The 11,315-nt window shown below is 40.5% G+C and overlaps 1 protein-coding gene across 1 annotated transcript; it reads left to right on the plus strand.

The window, feature by feature from the left end:
• The first annotated feature begins 2,009 nt into the window (after positions 1 to 2,009).
• Positions 2,010 to 6,683, plus strand: arf3b (ADP-ribosylation factor 3b). The gene is made up of 5 exons (XM_041034279.1): positions 2,010 to 2,027; positions 4,019 to 4,262; positions 4,364 to 4,474; positions 4,577 to 4,701; positions 5,524 to 6,683. The coding sequence occupies exons 2-5, from the start codon at positions 4,115 to 4,117 to the stop codon at positions 5,683 to 5,685; spliced, it is 546 nt and encodes a 181-aa protein (XP_040890213.1). The 5' UTR covers positions 2,010 to 2,027; positions 4,019 to 4,114; the 3' UTR covers positions 5,686 to 6,683.
• The last annotated feature ends 4,632 nt before the right edge of the window (positions 6,684 to 11,315 follow it).

Below are 11,315 nucleotides of genomic sequence, written 5' to 3' on the forward strand. Positions count from 1 at the left end.
CGGTTAAGCGTAGGAGCACAGTCTGACAAAAAACCTTCTCACAGGGGCCATGAAATGTCAGCAAGCCAGGTATGTAGCGCAGTTGTGACGCTTAATTAGCACAAGATGTTCAGTAAACCTTTGTGTCATCTACCTATCCAACATCATAATTCCCTCACTTTCCTTCTATCACCACCTAAAACATCAAACTCAGAGTTATGCATGTCAGATTGATACACTGACTTTCCTGGTAATCCTAAACCTATTGTGTTCAGTGAGGGGTGACATGTTTGCTCAAGGACTCAGCTAATTACTTCTCACATTATCAACCTGATCTGCAACAATGATCTTAAAAAAAAACTACAAACACTTCAGTCACCGACTGTCTCAAACCCCCAACGCTTTGTTTGCAAGCAGGATGTCATGACAAGTATGACAGGCAAAGATTGCAGTATTTATGCCACATGCTCATATGTTAGTAAGTTAGTAAGATAAGTAGTAGTAAGATAAGCTCTGGTGCTAACTCAAACAAGCATCAAATTATAAATGCATCGGTGTTCATGCCACACTGCTTGCCAGGCTGAAGTACCATGTTTCTTATTCCTTTCTAACTATGAACCTTGATCCTCAAACTTGTCAAAGCAAATGTGTAGGTCACATATAGAAGAGAACAGTACATTACAACAGTTTCAGTGCAGCACTGAAATAGAAATGAGTGACTCATCTTTGTGTGCTTCCTCCTTCAGATCACAGAAGTAGATTAGTGTATTCCGATAAACCACAGAATTTTTTTTTCAATCTATGATTTTGCCCCATCACCACATTCAACTATTGCATGAATGCTGTTAGGTTTTGAACTTCACTTCCAGTAGGTAAGAGGGCTGCTAAGAGGGCGTTTAACACAACTAATGGCTGCTAAAAACATATCATTTTGATCCGATAAGTCATTATGAGTGTTATTGGGTGGCAACATCTGAAATCGGGATTATGTCACACTGAGATGCTCTTTTAATGATTGTACAGTCTTTTTCAGTATTTAAGTTTAGAGACTTTTTTTTGTTTCCCATTTGTTGATGAAAATGTTGAACAAGGGTTATGCAATACTGAAGAGCACTTCACCATTTCCTGAAACCCAGTAACTTCTCACATACAACAGGAACATTATATAACAGGGTGTCAGGCTCAGTAGCATTTATATTTGTTACAACATCAAAATTCTTACTATTGTAATTTTAGTTGAGTTCCATTTAACATCATATACAGTCGTGCTACTCATTATAATTGTAATGTAATGTCATGGAAAGTGACTTTAAAATGTTGTAATGTTGTGATCCCCCGAAAAAATTCAGCCCTCAGGGTTAGAAAAATAAGTGGAGATAATAAAATGAATGAATGGCATTTAGCTACTTCAGGCTTCAGGGTCCTGGTTTTGTGTGTGTCATAGTTAATGTTATTAGTAAAACCTATGCTTTCAAAATGTGAATGTGTGTAAGAAGAATGCGTGTTTGGTCTCACTCTATGACGTTTTTAAACATCCACGGTGGACCCTTGGTGTCCATGGTAGATTAAAATTAGGATTTTTTTTTTTTTTTTTTTTTTTTTTTTTTTTTTTAAGTTATGAGCTGGTAACACAGTCAGTTCCCAAAAACCTCTAATTTTTATTTTTGCTCTGATGTGCCCATAACTGATAAGTGAAAATTACTATCTGAGCGGCTGTAGGTGGGTAGACACCTATAAAATGAAGACATGGGCCAATAGTAAATACAAGGGAGAGAGTCACCGACCTCTGCAGAACCAATTTACTGCAACAGTTTGTTAAATATACAAATATTCGTATGCATTTCCTGAGACAAACCACGACTGATGTGACGGTCTTCCAAAAACTGATAGAAATACAAAACCTGACTGTTCAAGAGTCCTTTCAAAAACAGCACTGTCAACAAAATCTTGGGTTGGCTTTGACATCTACTCTCGCGAGATCTCATTTACTGCTGAGCTGTCCCCCGGAAAATATCGTGAGACGTTCAGTAGAGGACTCCTCAGCTAAGGTAAGTGAGGACACTGGCACCACCATCAACCCGACAATATACACGTAGGTCCCAGCAGGTGATAAAATAATAGTTCGTTTGGTGTCTGCCCCATGGTGGTTGTGTAGCCCAAGTGTTGTCCGGGCGACGGAGGGCGTCTCGCAGGCATCAGGATGCCCGCTGAGGATGGATGAATGGGGTGGATCAGCAGGACGGTAGATACTCGCTAGCTACCGTCATGTCTCATCGACTCAACGTTTACGGCTAAAATAAACCGATAAATGAGTTTATAACAGATCCGGTAACAAGGAAGTTATCTCGCTTGTGAGCCGAAACGAGGCGTGAATCTGTTTACTGGACCGGAGGGCTGTGCGGGGCCGATGTCCACGGCTAATAACGGCAGGATAGCGGTAACGTTACCTGCAGTAGCATCCCCGGCTAACGTAACCGGAGTCACCCGGGGCTGAATGAGCGTTATCAGACCGGCATGTCGCGGCCCTGCTGCCTGATAATATCACCATTTTAAAGAGCTCGTATTTAGCTAAACACGGCGTGTTAGAGGAGCTGGTGTCAGGCACTGACAGCGTCTTAATCCTCTTCAGCACCATGGACAGGGCTGCTGTTCATATCTGCTGATGTCTTTTATTTTTAGCCTCTATTTCTTACTTGAGTCTGTAGACTAAATAAATCAACGCAATTACACGAAAATATAATGGACTTGAAATGTATAAAACGTATGACTAAACACTTTAACTACTGTATTTGCTCCACACTGGAAAATGAAAGAGAAAACACGCTGTGTTATTCAGGATATGTGTGGCCACTGTAGTTTTTCACATAGTTTTTCACATAGGCTATGTTTCAGCACACAGTGTAAAAAGATGCATGTTTTTGCATTTAGAATACATTTGTTTGGAGCAACACATCTCATGTTCAACTCATCAGACTGTGTTGTCTAAAGAGGAAAAATGTGCAGTGTGTGTTCTGCATACTCAAAATATATTTTGCTCATATTATGTGTCGGCAATTGTATATTCAAAACTTTTTCCCGCTCACTGGTTCTACAAGTGCTCTATAAGTTGCTCGACATCTTCTCTGATCCATATTTTTTATCTATGTTTGTACTTTATTCACCTGATACTGCCATTTGCCGTTTTTTCCAATAATGTATCTTTACTTTTGTCATCTCTGCTTACGCTCTACAAATGACATCTTTTGCACGTCTGTGCATCCTGAAAGAAGAATCCCTCCTCTGTTGCTTTTCCTAAGGTTTCATTTTCACTGCTGAAGGGTGCTTCCGTATGTGAATCAAAGGTGTAAAGCCACTCAGGCCAGTATGGGATTTGTGATCATGGGCTATACAAAGAAAATTGACCCGACAGGACTTGACATACAATAATTACAATGCTGGACAGCATTTTAACATGCTCAGGTACTGCTCAGCATCATTTAGACGACAGAGGGAATGTAGTCTTCTTTTGTCTCTGTCTCTGTTTCTAGATCAGGTGGCTTTGTGATAGAGTTTTACTGGACGTGTTCAAGCCAGGCCTGGTAATGTGGGACATTTTGAATGTGCTCTGAGGGCTTGGCGTTGTTGCATGCTAGCATTTGAAGGAGAAAAAAAAAAACAGCAAGAAGGGTCTGAGCAGATTGCGCTGTAGCCTGGAGTCATGGCACTGACATGTCTCCTTCGCTCTCGGTGTAATGATGACTGTGGGCGATTAGCATAGCTTTGCACCTGTCTTAGAGACTGCATATAGAGGTGAGATTTTCTGATGGTGTAGTTTCTTTCTTTTTTTTTTTTTTTAGAAAGGTGAGAAGCAGTTGGCTGGAGCATTTCTGCTACTGCAATTTAACAAGGGCCTTACAGACTGTTTTGCTTATTAATAATTCTGTCTTTATTCCAGCATATTAAGAATTTAGATCAGTGTCATTCATTTGATGTTTTCCTTGCAATGTAACAACTCACTGAAAAGCATTACTAACTGGTTATTTGCTCTGTTTCCTTTCAGCCGTCCTTTGTAATTTATCCCTGCTCAACAACTGAGACTGCCACCTAGCATCACAACTGTAAACGCGCACTGAAGTTTAAGGATCTCATCTGAATCATGGGGAACATTTTCGGGAATTTGCTGAAGAGCCTCATTGGAAAGAAGGAGATGAGGATCTTGATGGTGGGGCTCGACGCTGCAGGAAAAACAACGATTCTCTACAAGCTCAAGCTTGGGGAAATAGTCACCACAATCCCAACAATCGGTAGGTGCATTATTAAGAGAGTATTAAAATATCTTCATGCAAACGCGTGATAGATTGCTGTGTTTGCTTTACATGTTGTATGACCTCGCTTCTCTTTCCAGGGTTTAATGTGGAGACAGTGGAGTACAAGAACATCAGCTTCACTGTGTGGGATGTGGGTGGGCAGGACAAGATCCGCCCCCTCTGGAGACATTACTTTCAAAACACACAGGGTGAGCAGAGTTAATCAGCGGGTAACATCAGCCTAAATGAAGGAACACTTCTCTTCTTCTTTAGAAAATATTTTATTTAGCATGTTGTCCTCGCTGTTTCAGGTCTAATCTTTGTGGTGGACAGTAATGACAGAGAGCGTGTGAATGAAGCGCGAGAGGAGCTGATGAGGATGCTTGCTGAGGATGAGCTGAGGGATGCGGTCCTCCTTGTGTTTGCCAATAAACAGGCAAGAGACCACTACAGTTCTGCATGTACATACACACACATACACAGTGCATATTAATACAGAACGGGCTTGTCATGGAGGATCAGCTCCCATAAACCTTCCTTCCTTTTTGCCTTTGAGATAAAATTCAACTTCTTTTTTAAGCTGATATAATTATTGATGATCTAAATTCAAAGATTATTTCACAATCAATTTATGTTTCTACAAAGTGTCAGAAAACGCTGACAGTCACATGTTTCCTACAGTTGGAAACTGTGACTCCTCCTTTTGCTGGTGTACCTAATAAATTGTCTTCTCATCTAACTCTGCAAGAAAGCGAATACGCGTATTTCCCAAAACACTGAACAATTCCTTTAAGGTTTGCTATATCATTTTTTATCATGTAACTGCAAACACATTGCTGGGGCTGCAAGTAACAACTATTGCCATTATCAGTTTATCTGTGGATTATTTGTTATTCTATAAAATGTGAAAATTTTCACAGTTTCACAGAGCCCAAGGTGACAGCTTCAAAGTGCTTATTTTGTTCAACAAAAAAAAAAATAGAAATCAATAGATTTGACAAAGAAAAGCAGCAAATCTTCACACTGGAAATGCTGGAACCAGAGAATTTCTGTTGTTTTTCTTGGAAAAATTATTTCAACGATTGTTTTAATTGTCAACTGCATAGTCTAATAATGTACATATATATACACACATATCCATAGTAAATGCAGCAATGTATACAAACAATAAAACAAGCCACAAGCTGGACTCCTGGACTTTCACAGACTGAGGAGCAGCACTGTCTTTCTCCTCACTGACCTCTCTCCTCCTTGACAGGACTTACCGAACGCCATGAACGCTGCTGAGATCACGGACAAGTTGGGCTTACACTCCCTGCGCCACCGTAACTGGTACATCCAGGCCACCTGCGCCACCAGCGGTGACGGCCTCTATGAGGGTCTTGATTGGCTGGCCAATCAACTCAAGAACAAGAAATAAGAGGAAATGGCTGGAAACAGCAGCCGACAGCCACACCCGTCCACCTTTTTATTTGTTTTGGGGGGATGGGGGTACGGGTTAGGCACAAGGGTTTTGGTTGATAGGTGCAAAGCAAGAAACAGGGTCATGGGGAGACTTTAGGCTTTCATTTTCAGTCTGTTGAGGTTTCTAATAGTTTTCAGCTCTTCTTGCAAACAGATTCTCACGTACTCCATATTTAACCACTCACACACACAAACGCACACTAACCGTAAGCAATCACAGCAGACGCTTGCTGCACTTCCTGTTTTTTGTTGTTGTTTTTTTCTCTCTCCTGCGGGGTAACAGAGCCATGTTTGAGAACAATCACAGCTGGCAGATTCATATCACCATAATTCACTTTAATGGTTTGCTCTTCCTTTTTAATTTGTGAGCAATGCTGAGGCACTTTGATACTCAGATAAAGTGTGTACATGTGTACTGTATGTGTTTGTGCAAGCAGTCCAGACAGTATTAATTATGAACACGTTCTCTTACTGCCTCATTTTGGAAATCTTTTGATATCTGTGGCGTCTTTTTACTCCCCTTGTGGCAACCCGAAGCGTTGAAGCCGCCCTTTTTAAATATTTTAAAACGCACAACACGTTCTCGACTCCCTGACCTGCATGCGTCCTGGTAGATCTCGCTGACGTTGTTGCGTACCTTTCCATCTGTGCTCTGAGCTGCATGGATGTTGATGCTGTTTGTAGATTTCCTCTAACTGCCCTGGCTGTGTTCTGGTGCTGTTTACAGTAGGATGCAGAAACCAACCCAGCCACCACTTTCTGCTTATTAGTTGTCAACATGTGCTTAAAACAGTATAGTCAGCTTTATGGTCTTTTAATGTGAGAGCAGTATATAGGTTAACCTGCACATTAACACAACGCACACGACCTGCACAGATGCTGCTTGTCTGCCTTTTTGTGTGTCCAAATGAGTACTCAAACTGCATCAGGTTGCTCTCGCTTTGTGTGTGTTTGTCTCCGACTTGCATATCAGGGGGTGTGGGGTGGGGCGGGGGAGGGTTTTAGGGGAGGGCATGATTCTGTTGCTGATAACTCTGTGTCACTGAATGTGAATATTGTTGATGCATCTATAAATGGCTGTAATGATATTTATTTGACATGCATTTTCCTTTATTTCTGTGACGTGTCGACATAATTAGGTGAAAGAAAGCAGGGTAAGCAGATCAATACGTGGGTCTCGTAGTTTGCGGAGATTCATCATCATGTTCACGACTCACCTCTGAACAGCAGACGAGTGACTGCGTCACCTCTGATACCAGCAGAATCCACAGAGTTCTGTCAATGAAACTACTTCTGTGTGCCATACATGGGTACTGATACTCGTACACCGGCGACAGTACAGCATTCTGTATATTCACTCCACCAACTTATCAGTGCATTGTTCATGTTCAGCATCTATTGTGTGTTAAATCATGAGTTTGATCGTTTGGGTTTTTGTGGCCTTATAGTTAGTCTTGACTTCAAATTGATTTCCTCTCAGCTTGTTTGATTCTGATCTTGAGTCACATATATTTATCTACGGTATAAAGAATGATTTACAGATTTATTTCTCTATGCCCTCAAAAGGCAGGTTTTGCACCACAGTTTGAGATGATTAGGCAAAGGTTTTGTCCTATAGTATCTTTTTTTTTTTTTTGCCAGTGTACTGGGTTCATATTTGGTGGTAGATTTATTTGGTTTGTTTTGGGGTGTAAAGAAACTTTGATGTAGACTGTGTCTGTGAAAAAATGATAATCAGTGCGAACAACAACAAAAGAAAAACGAAACAACTACAAAAAAAAAAAAAGAACCTCTGATGATTCATCCTGTACCGTTATAGTTACACAAGTAGATTTAAAAACGGTGAAGACTAAATGACTCGATGCTGAATGCATGGAGACATCTGTGTGTAATGTAAGACAAAAAACAAAATCCTGCTGTATTACAAATAAACCCATTTTCTGTATGACCTGTCTCATCAGCTGTGAGTGAGTGTTACTGATGGATACTTAGACTTTGCATTCATCTATATAAGTGATGGACGACTGACACCAACACAGAAGATCTTGCTATAACAAGTTATAACCAGAAGAGGACACTATTTAGCAACTGTATCTGTGCTGCCAACCTGATTCACAGCATGAACATTTGTATCTAGCTTTTAAAATTTAAAGTTACATGCAGTGGGTTTTTAACACTAAGCTTCTGGATACTTAATTTTTCCTAATGTTATGGAAAATTTTGTATAATATAATTTATATAATGTTATATTTTAAATAATACTATATAATTGTTTTAGTTGTATTTATTTGATCATATATAGTATACGACTACATGTATTGATCATTACATCTGATTCAAATAAACAACAGTTCTGTGCTGCAGCTGGGGGATGATACTGTGGCTTCTGAAAGTATTCAAACCCCTTCACTTTTTTCACACTTTGTTGTGTTGTAGATTTCATTTTAAATTGATAAAATGTGGAAGTTGTTTAAGTGAAGCTGCAGCTCATCAACAGATCTATGATGCATGCTGTCCTCCTCAGAAATTCCAACTGTTAAATGAGAATAAATGCAATTAAATCACAGAAACTATCAGGATTTCAATGATTTTTTTTTTAAAGCAAACTTTACTTTTCTTGTTATCTGTGAAACTAATCTGCTGGCCAATGGGATGATCATCATATGACTCCTTGACAAAGATGAGATCAGGTTCCCTCTTCATCAAGTCTATTGCCTACCGACAAGACAGGTGACAAACAGCTATGAACATAAAAATCATTCGGTCATCTTTGTTCACTAAAGCAGTTATTGCACTGAAGATGAAAACCAAAACCAGTTGGTAAATGATCCACTGACCTGTACTCCCATGCTTGTCATAGCAGCAGGCTCCATTGTGTCTTTTCTGTGAGAGAGGTGTTTCTCTTCTCTCCAAAAGTCCATACATGCAGGAAATGCGGCACAGTGACCCAGGGGGCATGGTGGCCTCTTGGACATTACTGTACAGAGCGGGCCACCGTGACCCAGGGGACATGGTGGCCTGGTAGCCTGGTGGCATGGTTTTGTAGGTGACAAACAGCTATGAACAGGGGCGGGCTGGCCATCGGGAGGTTTCCCGAACGGCCGGTCCGTTCCCGGCCGGTGGTCGGAATGTTTCTTTTACCCCATAAAATGCAAAATCAGTGTACCGCAGCAGCCTGTCCTCGCAGCCGCAGGTGGCACAAAGTGGAACGTAACTTTAGACTGGCACCGCTGGACTGGGTCAAACTAATATTTGGCATATTAACGGGGGATACAAGCGTCCCCTCCTAATTTGAGCTGATCCCTGTTTCTACTGAAATGTTATTGGCTCAGCCGCTCAGTCAGTCATCAAACTGTCAAAAGAAAACAAGAAAGACGAGCGGGGTAAATTAAGAAAGAAGCCAGAAATATGGAGCTGAAAAAATCAGGGCTAAAAAGAAAACACAGCTAGCGCAGGATGCAGCCAAATGCGCTAAATTGACGGAGCTTTTCCGTGGCGGAGGGACTAAAGCCAGCGCAGCTTCAGTCAGCCAGCCAGGCCAGTGAAGCCACAGGACTGATCAGCATGGCCACAGCAGGTTAGCAAGCACTGCCTACATGTTCCTATCATCCAAAATAAACACACACATTTCTTTATTGTAAAAGAAGATACATTTCAGGAGAGAGTCTGTATTCAAAGTTAAAAAGATCATATTTGAATATATAGGCTATATATCCTGTATTCCCGCTCTGTTTTTACATTAATATATGGCCATGTTGTGGTGTAGTTTCAGTAGTACAAAAGTACTAGTATATGGATACACCAATCCATTTGTACCAGCTCAAGAAAAATACATTAAAGTGAGTAACACTGTGAATTCTTTGCAAAAGGGCTATAAAGTTTATCATTGCTGCTGTAATTGTTAATAGCTGACAAGGTCAGTGTATTGTGTTGCTGTATAAGGTGAGCCCGGGGCCGAAGGGCCTGGTATCTGAAGTGCCACAAGGGATTATGGAAAAACTGTATCCTTGAGTGCCGACATTCACAACGAGCACCTGAAGGCAACACAACACAAACCATACAGTCTATGATACAAACTCAATCACTTTTCTACAGTTTGATTTGCAGAAATACTCATAGGGATTATTATTTTGCTATGTATTAAAAAGGGACATGTTAATACTAATGTCATTCAGTAAGTACTCAGAAGTTTACTAAAAAGCAGCATTACCATATACTGACAATTCTGTTAGAACTGTTCTGTTAAAAAAGACTCAGATGGGTGGCAGGGTAGGGAGAGTGTGGGAGCTGTCCCCTCTCCCAGTATGCACCACCAGCATGTGAATGCATTGTGGAAACAGTACAGCAGTGGATCAATATTAGAAAATGTACTTTGTAATTTGTACTTTTGAATACTTAAGTATGTTTAAAAGCAAGTACTCCAAAGTACTTAAAAAAATAAAACATAAAAAAAATTTGACAGAGCAACTTTCATCTGTAGTTGAGTAATATTCGACAAGGACTATCTATCAATCTGTCAGTTGCCTTGATGACTAGGACATCTTCCAGTTTCTGTGGAGTATTGAGGTGGTTGATGGAATAATGTTAGTTGATCCAGGGCTGAACCATAGCAGGTTCATATGCACAGCTTTGGATTAAGATAGAGCCCTGCAGATTTTTACATTACAGGGACCTACATACAGAAACTGTGTTTTTATGTATGTACGTATGTTTGTATGTTGGTCTGGTGATTTCTTCTCATTTAAATAGAAGAACACAGTGGTCCTTTGTGGCATTTTGTGGTCAGCGTGTGGCCCTTGTTTGATCTCTTATAGTGTGTGTGCCATCCCTCTATGGTCCTTAGCCAAAGAACGCCACATTACAAGTCTAGGCATACAGTGTTCTTCCTCTGTTTTTACAGGTTACCTTGAGAAGCACCCATCAAACAGACAAAAGTTAAACTTGTTCTTTGGACTGCTGGGAGGCTACATCATCGCCATAACTAGCCACCGAAAGGGCGTCGCCATCAGTATGATGCAGAGACAGAACCAAGACAAGTGACAGCATCATCCGTGTAAGTACAAACATGATAATAAAAATCAATGTCACACAGGAGGCATATTCATCGTTTAATTAGTTGGTCAGAAAGGAAAGCCATGTCTCTTGATTCAATAGATTGGACAGCACAAGTTCGAATATGTATTGTTCATGTAACTGTTTTTATCTTTAATGTTCATGAAATGAACAGAATTTTTCAAGGAAATACACACAGAAATGATTTCAGTACCATAAGAAAAAAAAAAAAAACACAGGCCAGGTCCTTATGGTCACCATCACCTTTCCACCAAGTCTGTATGCTGCCAGAGGATGGTAATCTGTAAGCACATCTGGATCCAAGACTAAAATTTCTGCTCAGTGGTCTTCTACAAGCTCATAAGACCTGAAATGTTCAGTGTACGAGGAAGAAAGTCTGTTACAAATAAATGTCACTTCCTCTGCACTGAATGGTCACAATCTTATGGAATTCTGTGAGTCCACTGAACTGCCCAGCAGACTGAATCATGTCTTCTGAATACTGTATGAATCATGCAGGTGTATCAATTTGCA

Source organism: Toxotes jaculatrix, chromosome 3, assembly GCF_017976425.1.
Source record: "Toxotes jaculatrix isolate fToxJac2 chromosome 3, fToxJac2.pri, whole genome shotgun sequence".
Lineage (NCBI taxonomy): Eukaryota > Metazoa > Chordata > Actinopteri > Toxotidae > Toxotes > Toxotes jaculatrix.

What these genes read in the sequence shown, in the direction of transcription:
- arf3b (XM_041034279.1), top strand. Translation starts at nt 4,115, where the DNA reads ATGGGGAACATTTTCGGGAATTTGCTGAAGAGCCTCATTGGAAAGAAG. An exon ending in CACCACAATCCCAACAATCG is followed by an intron (nt 4,263 to 4,363) that starts GTAGGTGCATTA and finishes TTCTCTTTCCAG; the next exon opens with GGTTTAATGTGGAGACAGTG. An exon ending in TTACTTTCAAAACACACAGG is followed by an intron (nt 4,475 to 4,576) that starts GTGAGCAGAGTT and finishes TCGCTGTTTCAG; the next exon opens with GTCTAATCTTTGTGGTGGAC.